The sequence below is a fragment of the Octopus sinensis genome, linkage group LG2, assembly GCF_006345805.1.
Source record: "Octopus sinensis linkage group LG2, ASM634580v1, whole genome shotgun sequence".
Lineage (NCBI taxonomy): Eukaryota > Metazoa > Mollusca > Cephalopoda > Octopoda > Octopodidae > Octopus > Octopus sinensis.
In genome coordinates this window covers 185,595,669-185,622,482 of record NC_042998.1, presented here as the reverse complement: position 1 = coordinate 185,622,482, position 26,814 = coordinate 185,595,669, and the positions used below count along the sequence as shown (strand labels likewise).

Below are 26,814 nucleotides of genomic sequence, written 5' to 3'. Positions count from 1 at the left end.
GACAGACATAGGTATTAAGTCGATTACATCGACCCCAGTGCGTAACTGGTACTTAATTTATCGACCCCGAAAGGATGAAAGGCAAAGTCGACCTTGGCGGAATTTGAACTCAGAATGTAGTAGCAGACAAAATACCGCTAAGCATTTCGCCCAGCGTGCTAACGGTTCTGCCAGCTCATTAAATTCCATCAAATGCCTTGCATATATTTCCGTCTACAATTTCTGACGTACACATGGTGGGCTTTGAATTACGAAGTCTTTTAACAAATACAATTAAGTACAAATGCCAGTGGTTGTTGCCAGTGCCGACAGACTGGCTCCTGTGACAGGTAGCACGTAAAAACACCTTTTGAGCGTGATTGTTGCCAGAACTGCCTGACTGGCCCTCGTGCCGGTGGCACGTAAAAGCACCCACTACACTCTCGGAATGTACAGATGACTGATGACTCTCTCGTCATCTCCTTCATAAGGCTTAGTGTCTCGAGATCAGTCTTCAACACTTCATCCTATGTCTCTAGTTGTAGAGGGAACCCGTGGAAGGGGCAGACCCATAAAGCCATGGGTCTAACCTCTGTCAAAACTTCCCCATCTTCCCAACACTCCTCTCCTCCACTCACCCCCTTGCACCCCACTCACTCTCTCCCATGTGCCTATCTTCACACTCTCCATGCCCTCACATATCTCCCTTACCTCCCTTCCAGCCACTCCAATTTTCCTCACCATCACTTGCTACAGTCATATCTTCTCCATCTCTAAACATATCCCCTCATACTCTCATGGAACATCCCCCTCTATCCTCTCTGTACTACTTATACTACCACCCTCACTGTTCCCTGTGGATATGCCCCAATACATCTCCAACACCATCTATTCCCCCCCCCCACTCCTACCCTGACTGTTTCCCTATCAGTCTCTCACTCTCCCACCTTTCTTCTCCTTGCCCTGCTGGAATAGCCAAATATCTCCTCTTTAGTAAAACAACTATCTCTGTCCCTCCATTATACTCTAACTTCTCACTTGGAACACAACCACTCCCCTCAGTTCTATTCGCTCTCTCAACTAAGAGGTCTTCGTCTTACAAGTTACTTGATGACCCAGCAGGTGCTGGTGCCACATAAAAAGAACCTGTGTCAGTGCCACGTAAAACCAACTGTGCTGGTGTCATGTAGAAAGCACCCAGTACACTGTAAAGTGGTTGATGTTAGGAAGGGCATCCAGAAACCACGTCAAAACAGACTATTTTGGAGCCTGGTGTACTATCCAGCTTACCAGTTCCTGTCAAACTGCCCAACCTTTGCAAGCATGGTAAACAGACATCAAATGATGATGATGACTAGTCTTGGTGAAATTATTAGATATAAGGCGGCGAGCTGGCAGAAACATTAGCACGCCGGGTGAAATGTGTAGCCATATTTCGTCTGCCGTTACGTTCAAATTCCGCCGAGGTTGATTTTGCGTTTCATCCTTTCAGGGTCGATAAGTTAAGTACCAGTTACGCACTGGGGTCAATGTAATCAACTTAATCCCTTTGTCTGTCCTTGTTTGTCTCCTCTATGTTTAGCCCCTTCTGGGTAATAAAGAAATATATTAGATAGAAACTCTCCTGAAGCCACTCATGTGTTTGTATGTATGTTGTGTATGCATGAATGAATGCCTACCTTCTGCATGTTTTTGCATGATACCATATCTGAGTGATGGTGATGAGATGTTTCCCGTAAGAAATACATCCTGTAGGTTAACTGTGAAGACTAGTACAATAAAAATATTTTACTTGAAAAATAGAGGTTGTCAACAGGAAGGGTATCTGGCTATAGAATACTACTGCATGCAGACATGAGTTAGACAAGTGGATTTTAAAACACTGCAGACAGGCTGACATAGATAGACAGGTGTGTATCTATGTGTGTAGAAACAAGATTCCTTCCATAGTTATGTCAGCTCAATATGTAAGCTAGGTTAAAAATGTTAGCAAGAATACAGATGAGTATTCTTGCTTTGACAGTTATCAACTATGCAAGTATATTTCTCTCTGATATATTATTTTTATTATTAGCTCTGCCATGCAGGTGAAGATTCAGTTTTAGTATTAGCTTATGTTGGTGCACCTATCTTCATTTACCATAATTTTTTGGTTAAAAACACACACACAAAAAAAACATTAAATGAATAACAGAACACAAGGGAAAAAATATTTCGTTTTGAGATCCCAAGTTTTCCCCTAACTTATTTAAATATCACCTACAAACTGTCGTTTTTAAACATACATAATGATATTGTCTCATGCTTGGGAAAAATCAAACCATAGGTATTACATATGTCAGTCAGCTAACATAATAATTAATGAACTGCTCCCATTACAAGTCAATAGGCATGAGCAAGAGATTCTTATGATTTCATGTCAATTACATTGTTAGTAATTGTTATAAGCATATCAGACAATTATAGAATACCCAAGACACTATACAAACCAAGCCATAAAGTCTGTCTTGTAATAATTAATATCAGGAGTGGCTGTGTGGTAAGTAGCTTGCTTACCAACCACATGGTTCCGGGTTCAGTCCCACTGCGTGGCACCTTGGGCAAGTGTCTTCTACTATAGCCTCGGGCAGACCAAAGCCTTGTGAGTGGATTTGGTAGACGGAAACTGAAAAAAGCCTGTCGTATATATGTATATATATATATATATATATATATATATATGTGTGTGCGTGTGTGTTTGTGTGTCTGTGTCCCCCTAGCATTGCTTGACAACCGATGCTGGTGTGTTTATGTCCCCGTCACTTAGCGGTTCGGCAAAAGAGACCGATAGAATAAGTACTGGGCTTACAAAGAATAAGTCCCGGGGTCGAGTTGCTCGACTAAAGGCGGTGCTCCAGCATGGTCACAGTCAAATGACTGAAACAAGTAAAAGAGTATATATATATATATATATATATAATTATTACAATTATTATAACTTCCAGAAAAAATGGATACTCTTTAATGAAACTTTCACCAAATAATTACTTATATCCTGTAGATTGAGTGTATGTAAAGATTTGTCAGAAAAAAAATTTCCGATGGGTTGGGGAGAGGAGTTTCGGAAAATTCACAGGACCTGACGTTTCCCTCCTCATAACTTTCTTGGAAATAGGTATTTTCTAATGAAATTTTATGCAAAAATTTTTGGAAGGGGGAAGTGGGGAGGAGTTTCTGGAAAATAAAGCTTCAGATCAGACAGCCCACATAAGTTGGAATTTCTCCATTTTGACAGGGATTTTTCCCAGTCTTTTCCACCAAAGTCTTCAGAATGATGGGAGGCATCTTTTCATGAGAAAAAGAAAAAAAATTTTGAAAATTGATTTTTTTTACTCCTGCCATCTCCTCACAAACCCAGTCCGAAATGATTTTGGCCATTTCTTTTCACTATGCATTTAAAACCTGTGAGAGAAACATTTTCCGTTTAACACTTTCATTACTGTATTTATTTTGAATGCTCTGTGTTTATTGCTTTAATCCTTTGGTGTTTAACCCTTTAGCATTTAAACCGGCCATATCCGGCCAAAAATATTCTACCTGTTTTATGTTCAAACTAGCCCTATCTGGTCTCTCACACCAGCCCTACAATATCGTTTAAAAAATTAACAGCTACCTCATCAAAATCTCATAGCTACAAGATTAATGCATTATTAGTTCAAAACAATGTGGATAAAAAAAGCATTAATTTTGGCAGAATAATGTGAACACTAAAGGGTTAAGCCAGTCATATCCGGCCCAAATATCCTACATGTTTTACATTCAAACTGGCCATATCTAGCCTCTCACACCTAACCTACATTGACATTCTAAGAATAAACTATCACACCATTGAAACTTCAAAGCTGTAAGATAATGTGTGATTAATTCAAAACAATTTGAGTGAAAAAAGTATTACATTTAACAGATTAATCTGAACACTAAAGGGTTAAATATAACAAAGAATTTAGTAAAATAACTTAGTTATCATTCAGCTAGTGTTGGGAACATAAATTGTGACTAAGATTTGGTGGAAGATTCTAATTCAAAACTTATGGAAACAAAACATTTGTACTCAGAGCCAATTTCAGCCAGGTTGGTAACAAAAGGGTTAAAAAACATAGACTTGAAATTTTGTCAGTGGGTGCTTTATATACCACTAGTTATTTAGCTGATTTTGCTGAGTAAATTTGACATGGGCAGGTAAATTTAATTAACAGGTGTAAAAGTAATAACATTATCGATAAACACTAAAATTGAAATTTTTAATGCATCTTACCTGTTTGATTTGTTACTTAAATTATCTCAGATGGCAACCAACAAAAATTTTGCCACTTTCCAATATCAGGTATAATCAGTACAGGTATAATCCAATACAGGTATAATCAGTACAAGATTTTATTTTTTCAGTAAATATTTCGTACCTAGGTGTGGAATAATTTTTTCCAGTTTTTTCAAGTGCATTCAACATATCTGATCTCCAAACCCACCGCAAGCCACTTTTTTCTAGAAAAGAAAGGTGGGAGGGGTGGTGGTAACCTTGAAGTTTCCCACTAAGGGAGTTTTGTTTCACGGGTATATTTTTCTCCAAGTACTTTCAACTAATGTGACATCGAAATCACATGTAAACAACTTCTTTTTCTAGAAAAGGGAAGATTTGGCTACTATTTCTAGCATGCCCTGCTACCATGTAACAGCTATTTGCGTTCACACCGAAATATTTACCAACTTTTTTCCTTCCATTTATTTTTCCACTTTATGGAAGTCAAGATTTTCTCTGTTGACATCCACCTCAGCAAGGTCACGGATCAAGTGGAAACATATCAATCACTGCTCCCTCTTGACAGGACAAAGAAATTTCCTGCTGTCTTTGCAAGCAACAAGCAGGTGGATTTGGTTTCAAATCCAGGCAAGGCCAAACGAGACCCTACAAGTTATTTATAATAATAAGTGGCGTTATATCAGCGTTGAAAGAATGACATGTACAATATTAAATAAGCTAAGACAATCTGAAAACAATAGAAACTTTTAAACGTTTACCAGTTTTTATGAAATTTTTGGGTTAATGGACTTGAATTAACAGAAACTAAATGTAACAAGTTAATTAGTCTGATAATGACTTTCAAAATTAGCTTTAACCCTTTAGTGTTTAAACCGGCCATATCTGGCCCAAATATTCTATATGTTTTATATTCAAACTGGCGATATTTAGCCTCTCACACCTAACCTACACTGACATTCTAAAAATAAACAATCACATCATTGAAACCTCAAAGCTATAAGATAATGCATGATTAATTCAAAACAATTTGAGTGAAAAAGTATTATATTTAACAGAGTAATCTGAACAGTAAAGGGTTAAAGTCAAATAGTAAATGAAAATATTAACTTCGTTAATTAACGATTAACAGACTTACACCCAACTCTGTGTGTGTGTGTGTATGTATATATATATATATATATATATATATATATATAAATAAAATTGTACAACACCATTGAAGCACAGCATATATTTACACAAGAGTTATTCAGAAATACTTACATCAAGAAGTTTTTCTAATCGTTTTATTTGCCTTTCAGATCCTTTCTTCTTTTTCTTTTCTTTTGTTTCACTTAAGTTACTTGCACTTTCCTCAAGAGTGTTCGGGGAAGGTGATACCAGATCTAAACAATTCTGTTTGCTTTCCTCTGCCTCCTTTTCCCTATCACTGTCCACATCTTCAGCCTTAGAATCTAGTGCACAGTCAGAAGCTACATCAAGACTTGATGACTCCTTGCAGTCCAATAACACAGTGTTAGATGAAGTATGTTTGTTAACACCAGAAGCACTTTCGTGATTACTGGATGATGCTGGACAAGGACTCTTGGAATCCAATGATATCAGATCAACAGATGGAGATTTTTGTTTACGATTCTGCTCACCAGAAAAATAGGTAGGAAAGTCTGAAGAATCAGATGACTTAAAATCTGATTGGATAGAATCATTTGAGAGTGATTCTTCCACAATGGGAGATACTTGATCATCTTTCTCACAGGATATTGATTCTTCTTTACCACAACTGTCTTCATTTTTTTCTTCTCTTCCAATCTTTTCACTCTTTTTACTGCTATCTACATTGACCTGCTTTGTGTTATTTCTCTTAAAAAAGTCAGAGTCAGAACTGAGATCTGAACATGAATTGTAAACACATTGTTTTTTATTAGTCCCCTCACAGACATCGTCCACTAGTTTCCGTTTATTATTTGGAGCAGTAGTAACTCGGTAGGATTTCAATTCTGCTAAGAAGTTTTTAAGATGTACAAATATTCGATGTTTCTCAGCCTCAATTTTCGACTGTATATCTGCTGTCAACTCCAAGAAGTCCTTGGAAAAACGGAAGGAGTCACTGCATTCATCATATCGCTTTTTCACAAATGATATCAATTCTTTGTTTTCTTCAAGATGATCTTCTAGAAAGTCCAAGAACTAAAAGAAGTAAAATAATATTTCAATGATAATTCAACATTTATATATTACATGTCTATTTAAGATTAAATTATAACAAAATAAATAAGTTTTTCACATCCTCATTACTTGAATCAATGTTTCTCTTCACTGTTTCACCATTTTATATTTTCAACCCCTGCTTTATCTACAATTGAACCCATAGCCTTTATTTCTAAAACAGGGTTCTAGAATTATGTTCCTCATAAGAGAAGCCCTGTAAGGATTGAACAGAAGGCAGACTTACTGCCATTTTAAATAAAATTGAGATTGTTTTTAACTTTAAAAACTTGTCCAACGTTATTGCAAAGAAGTGTATGGATGCGAATTTTATTGTCTTCTCATTAACAGAGATAGGACAAGAGCAAAAATTTCAATACTGGGATGGGGAGATTATTTGTCAATTCAAGAACCTCTGTTCTAGAAGACTGTTGATATGTAGATAAGTGTGATGCCCTGTATCAAAAGTAAAGTTTCTGAATTCAATCCCTTGTCAAAGAGGTAGATGTGGGACATTACAGATATTGATACTCTCACTCCCTTACATGATCTAAATGTTGTGGTAGAGATAGGGATATACTTATTCTGTGGCTCAGCAGAAAAAGGCACAGAAGTATTTGAAAATTTAGAGGAACTGGGCTGTTAACCATAAAATTCTTGACTTCTGGGTCTCTACTTTGACCGAAAGCTAGGTAAAATTCATGAGGGTGCACTGCTCCTCCAGCATCTCAACCTCACACTTGTTCACAGTACTGCTGTATATCTGGGGTGGTTTCTATTAATATACATAATTTCCTTTTGAATTTTACTCTTTTATTTTCTTATATTTTTGCTATTTTGAAGAAAACTTTTTTGGAGTAATTGTTGTATGAATTATGAAATAAATTTGTAACATGAATTCCACAAGAACATAAATAAAAAAAAATTCAGTTATAAATACATGTGTGAGTTTGCATATATAAAATATGGCACCTAAAGATTACAAAAGAATAAGCAAAAAAGAAATACTATCTTAATAGACAGACAAAAAATTACATTAAGAATGTGCCGTTTTAACAGATAACAATTAAAACAACTAATTTCATCTAATGTACATAACATGGGATTAACCCATAAGGATTGAAACCAGCTTATCTGGTCCAAAATATTTATGTTCAAACTGGCCAGATCTCACCTCTTACACCATCAAAATCTGGAGACTATGAGATAGTGCATGATTAAATCAAAACAATGTGAATAAGTAAGCATTTGACAGAGTAATGTGAATACTAAAGGGTTTAAACACTGTTTTGAAGAACTATTACCGTGACCTACCAAAAGTTTCTAATACCTGTTGATTATTTCAATTTTTTTATTTCTTTATTTCTAATTGGATATGTTTTCTCTTCTTTAGAGACACATAAATTTGTGTTTTCAGATTAATTGTAGCTTTTATTTGAAAAAAACATAATATAGGCGCAGGAGTGACTGTGTGGTAAGTAGCTTGCTAACCAACCACACGGTTCTGGGTTCAGTCCCACTGCGTGGCATCTTGGGCAAGTGTCTTCTGCTATAGCCCCGGGCCGACCAATGCCTTATGAGTGGATTTGGTAGACGGAAACTGAAAGAAGCCTGTTGTATATATGTATATATATATATATATATGTGTGTTTGTGTGTCTGTGTTTGTCCCCCTAGCATTGCTTGACAACCGATGCTGGTGTGTTTGCGTCCCCGTCACTTAGCGGTTCGGCAATAGAGACCAATAGAATAAGTACTGGGCTTACAAAGAATAAGTCCCGGGGTCGATTTGCTCGACTAAAGGCGGTGCTCCAGCATGGCCGCAGTCAAATGACTGAAACAAGTAAAAGAGTAAGTGATATTGGGGAAAAAATACACCAATGAATTTACAAACAGACAAGGTTTTTATTAATACAGAAAATCCATTCAAGAGGAAGCCTTAATTTTTGTTATTAATCATCAAACAGGGAATATCATAGCCAAGAGATGGACTGAAAAGCATTGCTGAATGAAGAAGAAATCTGAGAGGCTACAAAAAGTTTCTGAGAAGACAAAGAGGGTTTTAAGAATTATTAAAAAGCAACTTAGAACTCTTAGAGAAGTTGCAAGATCTATGGATATGTCACTGAAAGACTTTGGGATATAAATGAAGAATTATAAGAAAGAAATCCATAATTTCAAAAGCTAGTAAGACCAATAGGTAGAACAGGGCTAAAGAAATCTGCAACAAGGAAGATGCATTTTGGTTGTCAATAATATTGCCAACAAAAGTGAATCCTACCAATTTTTCAATTCAAGATAAATGTGAAGTGCATCAAAACTGAAATATGAGGGACAGTTAGCAAGGAATAGTTTAACATGAGAAAGTTTGAAGTTATTGTGGGAGCAGGGAGGCACTGACAGATCAGAGCTCATTTTTCTGAAAATCATTTTAATAGCCCAAAATACTGTCAAACACTTTATTCCAATGTAGGAATTGATAAGAAGACTGATCTTTTTGAGAAGATGGAGCCCCATGCCATACAAGATATCACAAACTTGGAAAAGAATGAACTCAAGGAAACAAATGTCTGAAATGGGTTGCTCAAGGACCAATCTTAACCCATTAGTGTTTAAACCGGCCATATCCGGCCAAAATATTCTACCTATTTTATGTTCAAACTAGTCAGATATGGTCATTCATAGCTACCTTATATGTGTCATTTTGAAAATAAACAATAACATCATTGAAATCTCAAAGCCATGAAATGATGCAAGATTAATTTTACATGGTGTGAACACATAAGCTTTACATTTGACAGAATAATCTGAATGCTAAAGGGTTAATCCAACAGAACCCATATGGAAACATCAAGAGAGAAGGCTGCCTGCAAGCTTGCCAAAAATGACATCAATTACAAAGCTGAAAGAAGCATTGACCAGAGATTATTATCTCTTGGATAGGATTTAATAAATCAGATGAAAGCCATGAGATTTGCTAAAGAAGGGCCAACAAATACTAAAACAAAATTTCATTAATTTTGCATGTTTTCTTGAAGTTATTACAAGTTACATTAATGTGTTTCACAATTCTGTCATTAAAGTAGACACAGTAACAAATAAGTCTACATATTAAGAGCTTGGAAAGCTCATATCAAATGTTGTGAACAACAGTTAATCAAGAGACTATATATATTTACAGGAAATTCTATTAACATATGCCAAACTTTATCACATGGCATTTGGTACATAATTTGTTGTTCTGTTGTCAGAAAATAGTTTTCATCATGATCATTGTTTTAACATCAAATTTTCCATGCTTGCTAGCGCCAGATGAGACTATGCTTAGGCGTAGTTTTCTATGGCTGGATGCCCTTCCTGGTGTCAATTTTTCACCCATTTCCAAGCAAAGTCAATAATCCATCAGTCTATCAAACAACAAACAGCCCAGACATGCTTTTGTCATGGACTGCAAGCAAATGGTACAATCTGGATGAATGGTGAGACATTGTTTATGATTAGTGCACACATGTGAAGATGATGGGAAATATAAACTCTCACACACACACATATATGATGGGCCTCTTCAGTTTCTGCCAACAAATTTCATTCACAAGCTATTGGTCAATCTGCAGCTACAGTAAAGGACACTAACCAGTAGTGTCCATACTGTAGGACTGAACCCTTAAACATGTGGGTCCAAAGTGAACTTCTTAACTATACAACCATGTTTGTACCAACTTCAGTATTATCATCATCATTTTTTAGCATCCGCTTTCCATGCTAGCATGGGTTGGACGGTTCAACTGGGGTTGGGAAGCCAGAAGGCTGCACCAGGCCCAGTCTGATCTGGCAGTGTTTCTACGGCCGGATGCTCTTCCTAACGCCAATCAATCAAAACAGTTTTCAAATTTTGGTCGGCACTTGCAAGTAAATATGCCTGGGTTACTTGTATCAGGATTTCAGAAATTGTTTTTGGCGCCCATGTAGTTGTGAGTAGACATAAACACTCTCTCCTACCCTCCCGCCCTTGACTCAGCAAAACACTGAGAATAAGACAGCTGAAGGGAGAGATGGCAGCACCAGCAGTCGACTGGAGAGCTGGCAGAATCGTTAGCACGCCGGGCGAAATGCGTAGCCGTATTTCGTCTACCGTTACGTTCTGAGTTCAAATTCTGCCGAGGTCGACTTTGCCTTTCATCTTTACGGGGTCGATAAATTAAGTACCAGTTACGCACTTGGGTCAATATAATCGACTTAATCCGTTTGTCTGTCCTTGTTTGTCCCCTCTGTGTGTAGCCCCTTGTGGGTAGTAAAGAAATAGGAACTCATTTTCAACTGAGTAGACTGAAGCAACGTGAAATAATGAGCTTTGTTCAAGGACACAACATGCTGCTCAGTCCAGGAATCAAACTCACAGCTTTATAATTTTAAGTCCCAACATTCTAACCACTAGGTCATATGCTTTAGGAATGCCACAACATAAAGAAAAGCAAAAAAACAAGAGAAAGAGGATTATGATGAATAAAAAATTTTTTTTTACCTTCTTAAAAACCACTTCTGACATTCTTTATAGTCATTACAAACAAAATTAATCTGAAAAAGTAAAAATTAAAATATGTACACAAATAAAATATAAACTATATATAAGTTAATTACTTTAAATATTGTCAGAAATGTTCTAAATTTGATCTTGGAAACAAATCTCAGTGGTCTTCAGATAAATGTTACTTTATTTCATGACCACAATTAAAACCTCACGCCATAGTCCACATTTGTACAGTTTTACCTCTAGCTTCCACTACTACTACACTGACCTCTGCTCCTCAGTAATGTCCAGTCTAATGCCTAATCCATTCAGGCACCCATGAGTCATTTGTCTCTCTTCTCTTCCTTTCATCATTCTTACAGTCTCTAACACTCCACGCCTCACACTTACTACTATTCCTTCACAAAATACCGACCCCCCAAGAATTCTTCCCCTGCCCAAGTTTTTCCTGCAGTCAACATCTTGCAGATGTTTAAGAAAAGCTTTAATCACATTGACCTTATCATTCTCAGTGGGCATGGATACAACACTTTCATCTAAATCAAAGATTATACCTTCATAATAATTGTTCTTATGTTCTTTGCAAGAGATCAATTGCAGACAAAAAAAAAATTTACATTTTTACTAAGTGTATCAGTAACAATAATTCTCTTTTACTTGTTTCAGTCATTTGACTGTGGCCATGCTGGAGCACCGCCTTTAGTCGAGCAAATCGACCCCAGGACTTATTCTTTGTAAGCCTAGTACTTATTCTATCGGTCTCTTTTGCCGAACCGCTAAGTTACGGGGACGTAAACACACCACCATCGGTTGTCAAGCGATGTTGGGGGGATAAACACAAACACACACACATACATATATACGACAGGCTTCTTTCAGTTTCCGTTTACCAAACCCACTCACAAGGCTTTGGTCGGCCCGAGGCTATAGCAGAAGACACTAGCCCAAGGTGCCACGCAGTGGGGATGAACCCGGAACCATGTGGTTGGTAAGCAAGCTACTTACCACACAGCCGCTGCTTCTATTTATTAAAAATATTTGATTAATAAAACTAAGCATATTAATGCTTAAAAAACACTACAGAAAAACGTGACTCTTCATCCATCTACCCCTATGGTACATATGTGACAGTAGGAGGAAAATTTACAATTACAAGTGTTGCTTTCATTGGCTGTGGACTCAGTTTCAATTCTCTCAATTATGACAGAACGGTAATGCCAAACAAACGAAAAAATTGAATGCCTGCTTAATGATGACATCAAAGAGAATTCCAAACAAGGAATTCTCTCTTCCAAATTGCAGCTGTGGCAAGACTGTCTGCAACTAAACTGGCCAACCCTACTTAGTTTACTGCGTAAGGTAGCTATGTGGGGGTCTAGCAGGATTAACCAATGATACCTGGAGAAGAGAAAAGTGCCAGCAGATTATAACAATTGAAATGTAGCATGATAAGCCAGACCATTTGGGGCTCACTGGCTGAAGGGAAAGATGGAAAAAAGGCAGTTGTTTACATTGTCATGCACCTAAGGCCTCTCCACAATATGGATTTTAATGTTACATGATAGCATGGATTAGCCAAAACAACATAAATTTTGTTGAGTTAAAAACTGGAGCATTTACCAATAATTGGAACATCTTGAGACTTAAGTTTCCACTGAAACAATCAGGGGAATACAGCATTAAGTTTGCAAGTCTATTTCACACACACACACATATATATACATTGTAGGCGCGGGCATGGCTGTGTGGTTAGGGAGCTTGCTTCCTAGCTACATGGTTTCGGGTTCAGTCCCACTGCGTGGCACTTTAGGTAGGTGTCTTCTACTATAGCCCCGAGCCGACCGGAGCTTCGTGATTGAATTCGGTAGGCAGAAGTTACTGCCGTATGTGTATGTGTGCATATAGCTGCTCAGTGCCTCTCTGAAAGAGAGAGAGGGATTTAAGATTGAAAACATCTGTCCTGAAGAAAATAACACAGGTTCTGCAGATGTTATGTCCCTTCGCTCTATTTGTTGATTAATAAAATATGTCCCAATCAAAGTCCTGAGGCTGATACTATCCACTCCTTGGACGGAGTTCTGTTATAGTTATTTCATGAAGTCCGATACATCATGAGAAAGGAAAAGAGTGGTTCTTTTCCCCTTCACGTTAAAGTATTCCTGAGTTTTATACAAAGGGAAATTATGATTCTGAAATATTTCTTTTCCCTCCAAAAATTCAAGTTTTTCAATTTTTGCCGTCTAATTCCATGACCTTTTCTCATGAATTGAATAAGATTAACGACAGATTAGCTAGGGTTCACCACAGATTGTCTATGAAATAGACTTGGTGTTTAGCTTCATTCTATAGACACGAATTTAGAGATTACTAGCAGAGATATCCATCGTTGCCCATGTCACATGGAATTGAAGAATTAGACTTTTCTTTTACATTTTCTCTAATGAACTGGAATGCCTATGATTCGAATTTCATCAAAATTGCAGATTAAGAATTTATCCCATACTACTCATCTTTATGCCCAGATTCCAAAATCCAAATCTAATGAAACCTATTCAAAAGTTTTTGCTCTTGAAATATGGAGCAAATGGAGCTCTAAAATGTGGGAGTTATTGGTGGTGGTGGAGGGGGTTCTTAAAGTCAACCAGAGAAGTTGAATTGTTGGGAATCTTTTTTAACTTGGGTCTTATATCTATTGTTCAAATTTCTTTGAAATTGCAAATATATGAATGTTCACTAGGTTTGTAAAAGAGAGCAAAGCTACAGGAAACCACAAGACGAATGATCACAATAAGCAGTCAGCTACCCTACCTTAGTCATTACCACTCCCCGATGTAGGATTCCTCACCATACAAGTGACGAGCACAGCCGTAAGATGCATTATGGATCTATAGTAATTGGAAAGTTGTTACTCAACTCAAATAAACATTGACAACTGTGAGACGTGAGGGCTAAGAAGAAATGAAAGTGTCACCTCTGGAGTTTGCTAATGATCACTATGCCGATAGGTAATTGAACAGAACAAATTTGCAATCTATAAATCCCTTTGAATGACCAGTCACTTATCTTGGAAGGCCTTGAAATCAATGTTACCATTGGTAACTCCTAAGAAGTTGAAATTTTAGAAATATTACTTCATTTGTGTCTAATATCAATGGTTAAAAATTTCATCAACAGCAAAAATATATAAATTTTCATGGGGGTTATGGCCTCAGTTATACCCCCCTCACTTTCAAACATATTCTGCATTACATCTGTCCTCATGCATAGAATATAATTTCCAAATTTCATAAAGATCCAATCAGTACTTTTGACCTAGTTTTGGATCATAAAAAAATTACTAAAATTTGGGAGTTAAGGCCCCCATTAGGGGTGTCTTAGAATCCTCATGAGAAGTGGAAACTTTGGGAATATTTCTTGATGTGTGTCAATTACCTATGGTTGAAATTTCATCAACATAAGAAATTTATGAATTTTCAGGGGGGGTTTCGCCCTCTTTAAGCCACCTCAAATTCAAACCAAACATACTGCATTATACCCACCCTTATGCATTGAATCTAAGTTCCAAATATCACAAGGATCCATTCAGTAATTTTGGTCCATGAAATTGTATGAAACATACACCATTGTCCTTCTCCCTAGGCTTGGATTTTATGTTCAAATTTCATTAGGATCGGTGCAGTAGTTTTTGAATCTATAAGCAATACACGGACACACATAAAGACATTAACTTTTATATAATAGATATAAATATGCATATAATAGATATAAATAAGGCGGTGAGCTGGCAGAAACGTCAGCACACAGGGCGAAATGCTTAGCGGTATTGCGTCTGTCGTTGCGTTCTGAGTTCAAATTCCGCCGAGGTCGACTTTGCCTTTCATCCTTTCGGGGTCGATAAATTAAGTACCAGTTACGCACTGGGGTCAATGTAATCGACTTAATCCGTTTGTCCCCTTGTGGGCAATAAAGAAACAGATATAAATATGCACATATACATACATGTATATGTGTGTGTATTATATATATATATATACATACATACACACACAGAAAGATAGATTGATAGATACAATTGAGTGGGCAAACAAAAATATGAATCACTGCCTTGAAGAATTTTTTGTCGAATAAATCAACTACAGTGCTTTTGTTTATTATTTTGGATAAGCTTGATACTTATTCTATCAGTCTCTTCTTGTCAAACCAGTAAGTTATGGGGATATAAATAAACCAACAGCAGTTGTCAAGCAGTGATGAGGGAGAAACACAGACACATACACTTAGATATATACGTATATATAAGATTGACTTCTTTCAGCTTCTGTATACAAAATCTACTCACAAGGCTTTGGTTGGTCTGAGGTTATAGCAGAAGACACTTGCCATGTTACCACACAGTGGGATTGAACCCAGGACCATGTGTTTTGGAACCAAGTTTCTTACCACACAACTATACCTGCACCTATATATATAGTCCCACTGTGTGGTAACTTGGCAAGTGTCTTCTGCTATAGCCGCAGACTAACCAAAACCTATATACATGCATATCATCATCATCATCATCATCATCGTTTAACGTCCGCTTTCCATGCTAGCATGGGTTGGACGGTTCAACTGGGGTCTGGCAAGCCCGAAGGCTGCACCAGGCCAGTCAGATCTGGCAGTGTTTCTACAGCTGGATGCCCTTCCTAACACCAACCACTCCGAGAGTGTAGTGGGTGATTTTATGTGCCACCGACACAGGTGCCAGATGAGGCTGGCAGACGGCCACGCTCGGATGGTGTTTTTTATGTGCCACCGACACAGGTGCCAGACGAGGCTGGCTGACGGCCACGCTCGGATGGTGTTTTCTTATGTGTCACCGACACAGGTGCCAGACGGGGCTGGCGGACGGCCACGCTCGGATGGTGTTTGTTATGTGCCCTCAGCACGGAGGCCAGTCGTTGCGGTACTGGCTACGATCACGTTCGGATGGTTTTCTTATGTGCCACCGGCACTGGTACCACAAGGATACAAATTCCATTGATGTTCATCTATTTTGATTTGGTTCGATTTGATTTGATTTGATTCAATTCTCACTTGCCTCAACAGGTCTTCACAAGTGTCACAAGAAGGAAGGTATGCACAGGTGGACTGACTACGTCCCAGGTAGGGGCCACGGATTATGGCTTCACTAGTCTTGCCGGGTCTTCTCACGCACAGCATACTTCCATAGGTCTCAGTCTCTAGTCATTTCCATGGTGAGACCTAACGTCCGAAGGTCGTGCTTCACCACTTCGTCCCAGGTTTTCCTGGGTCTACCTCTTCCACGGGTTCCCTCAACTGCTAGGGATTGGCACTTTCTCACACACCTATCTTCATCCATTCTCGCCACATGACCATACCAGCGCAATCGTCTCTCTTGCACACAACAACTGATGCTTCTTAGGTACAACATTTCTCTCAAGGTACTAACGCTCTGTCGAGTAAGTACACTGACATTACACATCCATCGGAGCATACTGGCTTCGTTCCTCACAAGCTTACGCATGTCCTCAGCAGTCACGGCCCATGTTTCACTGCCATGTAGCATAGCTGTTCGTACACATGCATCATACAGTCTGCCTTTTACTCTGAGCGAGAGGCCTTTAGTCACCAGCAGAGGTAAGAGCTCCCTAAACTTTGCCCAGGCTATTCTTATTCTAGCAGTTACACTTTCAGCGCACCCGCCCCCACTACTGACTTGGTCACCTAGATAGCGGAAGCTATCAACTACTTCTAGTTTTTCCCCCCGGAAAGTGACGGAAGTTGTTTTCTGCAGATTTTCGGAGGTCAATGCTCCAGAGCATCTGCCACATACAAAAACTATCTTCCCAGTTAGCCTACCTTTGACATTGCTGCACCTCTTATGTGTCCATAGCTTACACTGGGTACATCTTATAGAGTTTCTACCTACACCTTTTCTACAGATCGAGCAGGGCCATCTTCCTGAGGATATTTGTGGATTTTCTAACTTTCTACTTATTAGTACTTTGGTTTTAGCTAGGTTGACTCTAAGGCCCCTCGATTCTAAACCCTCCTTCCACACCTGGAACTTCTCCTCCAGTTCTGATAGTGACTCAGCGATTAGAGCGAGGTCGTCAGCTTAGAGGAGCTCCCAGGGGCAACCTGTCTTGAATTCCTCCACAATTGCCTGGAGGGCTATGATAAATAGGAGGGGGCTGAGTACTGAACCCTGGTGGACCCCAACCTCTACCTTGAATTCTTCTGTGTACATGCTGCCAACTCTAACCTTACTTACGGCATCTCTGTACATGGCTTGCACAGCCCTCACCAGCCATTCATCTATCCCTAGTTTCCTCATTGACCACCAGATGAGGGATCGGGGGACCCTATCAAAGGCTTTCTCCATGTCAACGAAAGCCAGGTACAGGGGCTTATCTTTGGCTAGGTATTTCTCCTGCAGCTGCCTTACCAGGAATATAGCATCAGTGGTGCTTTTCCCTGGGACAAACCCAAACTGCATCTCATCTAAACTAACTCTCTCTCTAATTAGTTGGGCTATGACCCTCTCCGTAACCTTCATTACCTGATCCAACAGCTTGATACCTCTGTAATTATTTGTATCCAGGGCATCACCTTTACCTTTGTAGCAGTTGACTAGTATGCTGCTACACCAGTCATTGGGTATGACTCCTTCGTGTATCACCTGATTGACTATACGGGTGACTAGGTTATAGCCGACACTGCCAGATATTTTGAGCATCTCTGCAGTAATTCCTGATGGGCCTGGGGCTTTCCCTGTCTTCATGCTTCTAATTGCCTTAGCTACCACGGAACTATCAACTCGGATAGCTGGTCCCTCTGTTGGGTCAACATTCGGCAGACTCTCTTTATCCCATTCATTTTCTTTATTCAGCAACCTTTCATAGTGGCATCTCCAAACCTCTCTCTTTGCATCCTCATTTAGCGCAAGTGAACCATCATCCATGCGAACACACTTCTCTCCTACCACATCACGATTCTCTCTCACACACTGTCTTGCAACACGAAATACCTCAAGTCTTTCATCCTCACGGCTCAGAACATTGGCAAATCTTTTCTTATCCGCTTCCCCTCTGGCTAAATAAACCTGTCTCCTAGCTTCCCTTTTGGCTGTCTGATACAATTCCCTGCTACCACCACCGTTCTTCCAGTCCTTCCAAGCCTGTCTCTTTTGTCTAATAGCCCTGTCAACCACAGTGTTCCACCACCATGTTACTCTGGGTCGAGATGGTACTTTGCTCCATCCACAGATCTGGTCAGTGGCTGTCAGCAGATTGTCCCGTAGGAATCTCCAGTTGTCTTCCACATTAAGTGAAGCTATATCCCCTTCTATTTCGTCAGAGGCTTCGAGTAGTATGTCTCTAAATCTCTGTCCATTTGCAGGATCTTTAAGCTTCCAGACCCTTCTCCTCCAAGCTGGTCTTCTTCTGGGCAACCATTTAGCTCTGATCCTGAAGTCGCTAACTACTAATCTATGTTGGGGAGTACATTCTTCGCCTGGGAAGGTTTTGGCATTTATAATCAGCCCTCTTTCCCTTTTTCTGGCAAGGATGTAGTCAATCTGGCTGGTGTGTCTGCCAGAACGGTAGGTGACTAGGTGAGAGGTGGGATATATATATATATATATATATATATATATATATATATATATATGCATGTATATGTGTACATATTGTTGGCACTCCGACGCTTACGAAGACGAGGGTTCCAGTTGACCAGATCATCGGAACAGACTGCTCGTGAAATTACCGTGCAAGTGGCTGAGCACTCCACAGACACGTGTACACTTAACGTAGTTCTCGGGGAGATTCAGCGTGACACAGAGTGTGACAAGGCTGGCCCTTTGAATTACAGGCACAACAGAAACAAGAAGTAAGAGTGAGAGAAAGTTGTGGCGAAAGAGTACAGTAGGGTTCGCCACCATCCCCTGCCCGAGCCCGTGGAGCTTTAGGTGTTTTTCGCTCGCGATCCTATGACCGCGAGTTCGCTGCCCCAACCACTGGGTCATTGCGCCTCGTGTGTACATATTACATATACATCTCTCTCTCTCTATATATATATACCTATACATATACATGTAGATCTATACATATACTACATTATATATATATAATATATATGTGTGTGTGTGTTTGTGAGATGATAGTTTCCCTTTACTTCTGTATTAATAGTGAAAGTATCTGACATTACAATAGAGAGATGTTATCGTTTCACTTTTGACACGTAACACTAAAATAATGGAAAAGATAAAGGATTGCTCAGGGCTCGTATTAGGCTTGAAGTTGAAAATATTTTTAGCCCATGACACTTCATGGACCCTAAGTAAGGCATGTGTAAAATTTGAATGAAAATGGTTGAGTAGTTCTCGAGTGTTAGGGATTCACACAGACACACGTTCTCATCTTTATATATATATATATATATATATATATATATATATATAATATATATATATATAATAAAGAATTACAAACATAAACTGCAAAAATAACATTTTTCTAAGAAATAAATGTAGCAAATCCTAGTGAAAACGGAAAAACTGCTAGACCGAAAATACTCTTAATGAGTTAATGAGAAAAACAAGACCGACTACTACGAACCTCTCACACAAACCACGACTCCAAAAGCTAGATTCCAAGCACTGAATATTAACTCTAATGAGTTATTAATCATAGTTTATAGGCTGGTTGCCATCATTAGAAAATTGAGGATGTGAATCGACAGCACAATGTTTATATTAAAAATAAATGCAACGGTTACTGATTCCATAATTAAAACTTAACTGAAAGTAATCAATATTTTTCATTCAATTTCAGACTGTTCTAATTATCTCCTAATATGAATAATAGTTGGTTTTTTTTAATATCAAGCTTTCAATGTTTAACGCACTACAACTTAAGCCAATATACACAATGAGTATAATTCTTTCAGGCAACATAAATATAAATACATATTTACGTTAGCTTTATTATGTTGTTCGAAAACGACGTAAAATGAAATGTTATTGTAACAAATGTACATTCAACTTCTATTCTTTTTGCTTTTGCAAACTAAACAACGATTTTAGTAGAACATATTTGAGGTTTGCAAATCAAAACATGTCTTTTTAAATAAAATAATTTTTTTTGCTAACAACGCCCTGTTTATTTACCAGACTTAAAATAGTTTAAGTATCTTCGCTTTTAACATCTAATTTTCACTCAATGATACTAAAATGTATCATTAGAAATCTAAAGGACATTATCGACTTAATTATAAACAAAAAGATTATTGAAGACGTAAACGTTGAAGGCAGTTTGATTGCATGTAAACCGGAAAAATACACGTTCAGCATGCAGGAAACTCACACACAATACACAATCTATTAACCGCATCATTGAAGGAAGTTTATCAAATAGCAAAGTTACTGTTAAAAGTTGAAAAGACTTAATAAGTTTAATAAACATTAGAGATTATAGTAATGTAATGACAACACTTATGAACATACAGAAAAACCTACCTAATAAATAGAGAGACGAATCATTTATTCTGGAGATCGCTTGAAAATTAATATGGGGCAGAGTATTCATCAAAATATTGATAATATCAATTATTTAAATTCCCGGTGATTTACAGATCCAGAAAGTTATGCTTCCCTTGCATTGATCTTCGTCCATATTTGAATGTGTCCACTTCCTGAGCCTGTGTGTGAGGTTCGTGATAACTGGCGCCACACTCTTCGCGCAAAGGTAAGTACTTTTTTTTTAAAATTAATTAATTAATTTAATTCAAGGAAGTTTTCCATCATAAAAATATTAAAAGATATATTATTTTTATAATTGTCTTATCTGATGCATTTCAATCGGTAATAATTTAGCTGCCGAATTTATTTACTCTCAATTTCGCGTTTCCTCTCGTCTGCCGTTTATTCATTTCAATCGTGTTAGCGCGCATTTTGTAATATGACTTATATTTCGCGGTACCATACGATACTCCTTCATTGTTTTATTATTTCGCGAAGGGACAGCTATAACATCCACATCAACATTTTATTCAACAAGTTTTACGTTTTATAATCGTAAAAGTTTCTGTATTCATATCTATAATAATTTTCCTTCTTTTACATTCAACAAGGCAACATTTTTAGCTTTCGCTAACAGCAGTTATATATGAAGATTTATTCAAAATCGGAAATATTCAGGATCTGTTGTTTTAAAAAGTCCTAATTTAATAAGTGAACGATTGTTACTGTTTCTTCAGAAGAAATGTTTCTATTGATACATGTTGACACAGCTGGTATAAATTATCAGATATGATTTCTTTGGTGTTAAGCTACCGTTTTCCTTTTTTTGAGAGAGATATATCAAATAATTGTTAGATTCAACTAAATTAGGCGTAGAAATTTTATTTATTTTTACTTAGGAATTGTTAAATGCATTTTCCATGAAATTGTGTTCATGTGTTAAGACGCGCAGTTTTGAAAATGCGTGAATTATTTTATGCCCTGAATTGCATGTTATCTTTCATTTTGCAATGATAATGATAAAATTGTTGCGTAATTTAAAAATTTGTTTTACATGAATAAGTTATCTTGCAATTCTATCATAACATTCAATTTCAAACTGTTCTAATTATCTCCTAATATGAATAATAGTTTGTTTTTTATATCAAGCTTTACAAAGCTTTCAATGTTTAACGCACTACAACTTAAGCCATATACACAATGAGTATAATTCTTTCAGGATACATAAATATAAATACATATTTACGATAGCTTTTATTATGTTGTTCGAAAACGACGTAAAATGAAATGTTGTTGTCCTCGTTCCTCAGCGGATATACAACGTTGCTGGCAACTAGATGAGCGGGAACTTGATGTAGTAACAAATGTACATTCAACTTCTGTTCTTTTCTCTTTTGCAAACTAACAAAGATTTTAGTAGAACATATTTGAGGTTTGCAAATCAAAACATGTCTTTTTAAGTAAAATAAATTTTTTACTAACAATGCCCTGTTTATTTATCAGACTTAAAATAGTTTAAGTATCTTCGCTTTTAAATATCTAATTTTTATTCAATGGTACTAAAATGTATCATTAGAAATCTAAAGGACATTATCGACTTAATTATAAACAAGAAGGCAGTTTGATTGCATGTAAACCGGAAAAATACACGTTCAGCATGCAGGAAACTCACACACATACACAATCTATTAACCGCATCATTGAAGGAAGTTTATCAAATAAAGTTACTGTTGAAAGTTGAAAAGACTTAATAAGTTTAATAAACATTAGAGATATAGTCATGTAGTGACAACACTTATGAACATATAGAGAAACCTACCTAATAAATAGAGAGACGAATCATTTATTCTGGAGATCACTTGAAAATTAATATGGGGCAGGGTATTCATCAAAATATTGATAATATCAATTATTTAAATTCCCGGTTGATTTACAGATCCAGAAAGTTATGCTTCCCTTGCATGATATTTGTCCATATTTGAATGTGTCCACTTCCTGAGCCTGTGTGTGAGGTTCGTGATAACTGGCGCCACACTCTTCGCGCAAAGGTATTTTTTTTTAATATTAATTAATTTAATTCAAGGAAGTTTTCGATCATAAAAATATTAAAAGATAATATTATTTTTATAATTGTCTTATCTGATGCATTTCAATCGGTAATAATTTAGCTGCCGAATTTATTTACTCTCAATTTCGCGTTTCCTCTCATCTGCCGTTTATTCATTTCAATCGTGTTAGCGCGCATTTTGTAATATGACTTATATTTCGCGGTATCCTCCTTCATTGTTTTATTATTTCACGAAGGGATAGCTATAACATCCCCAACAACATTTTATTCAATAATTTTCGTTCTTTTACATTCAACAAGGCAACATTTTTATTTTCGCTAACAGCAGTTATATATGAAGATTTATTTAAAATCGGAAATATTCAGGATCTGTTGTTTTAAAAAGTCCTAATTTAATAAGTGAACGATTGTTACTGTTTCTTCAGAAGAAATATTTCTATTGATACATGTTGACACAGCTGGTGTAATTCATCAGACTAGCTTAAGGTGACCCGCTCTACGCGCCGGTAAGAGTGTGGTTGTTATTTTCTGTTGCATCCTTTCGGCACGTAAAAAGCACCATCCGAACGTGGCCGATGGCAGCGCCGCCTTGACTGGCTTCTGTGGCAGTGGCACGTAAAAAGCACCAACCGAAATTGGCTGCCGCCAGTGCCTCTCCCCTCGTGGCACGAAAAGAGCACCCACTACAATCACAGAGTGGTTGGCGTTAGGAAGGGCATCCAGCTGTAGAAACAGTGCCAGATCAGACTGGAGCATGGTGCAGCCTCCTGGCTTCCCAGATCCCAGTCCAACCCGTGCTAGCACGGAAAACGGACGTGAAACGATGATGATTCTCCCTGTTCGTTTCTCTCTTCCTTTCCCACTCTCTTACTCTTCCTTTCTTTCGGACTCCCTCGCTTTCTCTTACTCTATCTTTCTCTATCTATCTATCTCCCATTTATAAACAACAAAAGATCTTGAGTAAGTTAAGAAAGAAAGTAGTTTGAAAGATCAATCATAAATATTGGGCAGTGACAACGGAAAGGTCTGCTTCAAGGCAGAAAGCAAAACACTAACATTTAAAAGGGACAGACGAACTTGCGAGCTGAATAAAAATTAAAAAATATTGGAAACCAAAGTTTGAAAGGATAGAATCTGAGGAGAGTAGAGTCACTATGGCTGGCATTTCTTAACGACGGACAGTAACATAGTGGCAGTTTAACGGCTGGCGTAAAATTTTGAACTTGATGTGAAAGAAAATTCCTAAACACCAAGCTTTGAAGTGATACTTTCTCACGACAGTAGACTCACCATGGCAAGCATTCAAAACTTCTTCATCATGGACGGCAACACATTGACGATTTAAAGGCTGGCGCAAATTTTTTAGCTTCATGTAACAGAATTCCTAAACACCTGCTCCTGTAAAATTTTAATCCCCTTCAAGCCCCATTTAGACCTCTTTTCACATTTTGGTTAATATAACCCAATTTCATTCGGGTCACATTTTATAAGATGAGGAATTTTGTCCTAGAGGTCACGCCTTTCATTTGAGGAAAAAAATAGTTGCCATGCAAACTCGCCAGCACTTTTAACATAGGTGTGCATATTTTCAGCACAACCGACCACATAATGCACACATTATATATATATATATATATATATATATATATATATATATATATATATACGCATTATATATATATATGTCTGTGTGTGTGTACGCATTATATATACAAATGTATACATATCTATATATATAAAACTGTAGTTGTGTGAGTGTCTGTCTCCTACGATTTAGATTCCTAACTCCTCCCACATTTTGCGGTGCAGTTTAACCAAATTCGGGTATCTTATAGTCGTGATTAATATCGAGCCCGTCTGGCTATTAGCGCGCGTCTACGATGAGTCTACGATTTTAAAAATAATTTAACATCATTTTTTATTCCATTTTAATGCATAATTTTTCGTGTGTTGATGGCGGCGGAGTTGGCGTCCACGCTCAAACACCTGCACCTGTGTTTGCTTCTCCCCCTTCTTCCCTCCCTCGTGAAGCTGTGGGGAAGGGAGTTTAAGGAAATCAACGTCGTAATGCGTTGTCAAGGAGACCAGCGTTCTTTTAGAACAACGACTTCATGGCTTGAAGACACCAAAACAGAAATGGCTAAGAAAGCCCGAATTGGCATCTATAAAGGAAGTAACTCTCTAAAAATGCTTATATAGTTATTTCCCTTACAAACCCGAGCAACGCCGGGCGATACTGCTAGTATATATATATAAATTAAATTAGAGATAAAACTACTATTTGGCAAATCAAACAGTGAAAAACATAAACGAAAACATAAAAATAAAAATATAATATACAAAATATATAAAATTTTAATTATTTTAATTTAAAATTAGAATTATTAATTTATATTTATAATTTTTTTTTTAAATATATATAACTATCAAAAAGTTTTAAAAAGTTTAATATACATATTTATATATAGAACATACACACACATATATATAAATTAACCCAATAAATATCTGATTCATAATATTTGTTCTCATGATTGTGTGGTGGTGTTGGCGATGATAATTCTGTCCATGAATGCAGACAGACGTAGAGAGAGAGAGAGTGTGAATGCGCTGTCGAAGGCGGAGAGGGGGAGATACAGAATGCTCTTTGACGACGTTATAAAGAGAAAGTGAAGGGAAGTTAGACGCTGTTAAACGACGTTATATATAGAAAGTGATGGGAAGGGAGGAAAGAGAGTGAGTGACGGAGGAAGACAGATACATAAAAGAATGAGAGTAGACTTGTCAAAGTGCGTTTTTGGCCCAAGCAACGACACCTTTTAAGATTTCTAATGTAGCCCACTGGCATCCTCACCTCATTTTACATGTCCCTGTAAATTTTGGAGTCAATCCGACGGGATCTAGTGGCCTTTAACCCATTCTCAATGCCAAAACCAGACAAACAAACTTTTCGCATTTCAGATTTATAATATAGAGATATGATTTCTTTGGTGTTAAGCTACCGTTTTCATTTTTTGAGAGAGATATATCAGATAATTGTTAGATTCAACTAAATTAGGCGAAGAAATTTTATTTATTTTTACTTAGGAATTGTTAAATGCACTTTCCATGAAATTGTGTTTATGTGTTAAGACGCGCAGTTTTGAAAATGCGTGAATTATTTTATGCTCTGAATTGCATGTTTCCTTCATTTTGCAATGATAATGATAAAATTGTTGCGTAATTTAAATTTGTTTTACATGAATAAGTTATCTTGCAATTCTATCGTAACAAAAGTTAATACGTTTAAGGGTAACCAATAGATGAAAATGATGTTCCAGAGAGCGAAACTTGTGAAGTCGGCAGAAATCATCATTTTTGTAAATGCTTTTAGATTTCGGGTTCAGTCCCACTGCATGATACTTTAGACAAGTGTCTTCCATAGTTCCAGGCCGACCAAAGCCTTGAGAGGGGTTTTCGTAGACGAGAACCAAAAGAAGCTCGTCATGTATGTATATAAATATATGTGTGCCCTAGTCGTGGACCCTGGAAAGCGTCAAAGTAGGGGATTGCTTTGTAGGGTGAAGTACGGTTGGGTCTTCAGTGACCCAGAGCCGCTACAGTACCTGTGAAGCCCTGTTAAGAACCTTCAAGCGGTAGGTTGAAGGAGTTATGGTACCACCATTCAGGTTGGTATGATCCCTAAAAGAATCAAGTTTTGGCAGCTCAATGCAGCCCCATTGTTCCAAGACGGCCCATCTCAACCACATGAGCAGACCTTGGAGTGAAATGTGTAGGAATTGGTTTTGCAAACTGTCATCTACACTTATAAATATCACATGAATGACCCATCTGGCCCTGCATGATACTCTCTGTCCTTTCTTCATGTCCAATGGTGATGTCCCCATCGGGAATAGGAGCAGGCTTGGTACACTGGAAACTTCTAGCTTGTGAACACTCATTGGTGATGTGCAAATGATGAACATTTTCTCCTTGAAGTAGTGGTGATAGAATTTCAGCTGCTGTGTGCATAGCTGGTCTATTTTGGTGCACCACTGTCCTGCACAAGGAAGCCCCTAGAAAAGGTGGGGTAAACATTGGTCACTGCTCTCTTCATCTGGTTAGTTTACCACAACCGGCGGACACCCATCTTAGAGGTAGAAAAATTTGGTCCCATTCTCTGATTTGGGGAGCATGGGATGTGAGAACTTTGATGGACATACAAACTACATACCA

At 37.6% G+C, this 26,814-nt stretch overlaps 1 protein-coding gene across 2 annotated transcripts in view; it reads right to left on the bottom strand.

Annotated features, from left to right (window-relative positions):
• Positions 1 to 22,552, bottom strand: part of LOC115230904 (death domain-associated protein 6) — a 38,530-nt gene extending 15,978 nt beyond the window's left edge. The window contains exons 1-3 of one of the 2 annotated variants that reach the window (XM_029801022.2): positions 22,351 to 22,552; positions 11,003 to 11,055; positions 5,540 to 6,463 (exon numbers count right to left, since the gene is read on the bottom strand). In XM_029801022.2, the coding sequence (XP_029656882.1) occupies positions 5,540 to 6,463; positions 11,003 to 11,026 (948 nt within the window). In that variant the 5' untranslated portion in view covers positions 11,027 to 11,055; positions 22,351 to 22,552. Of the gene's footprint in view, positions 1 to 5,539; positions 6,464 to 11,002; positions 11,056 to 20,528; positions 21,389 to 22,350 lie in introns of those variants that run through there. The other variant, XM_029801014.2, reaches the window with a different exon arrangement.
• Positions 22,553 to 26,814: the final 4,262 nt, after the last annotated feature.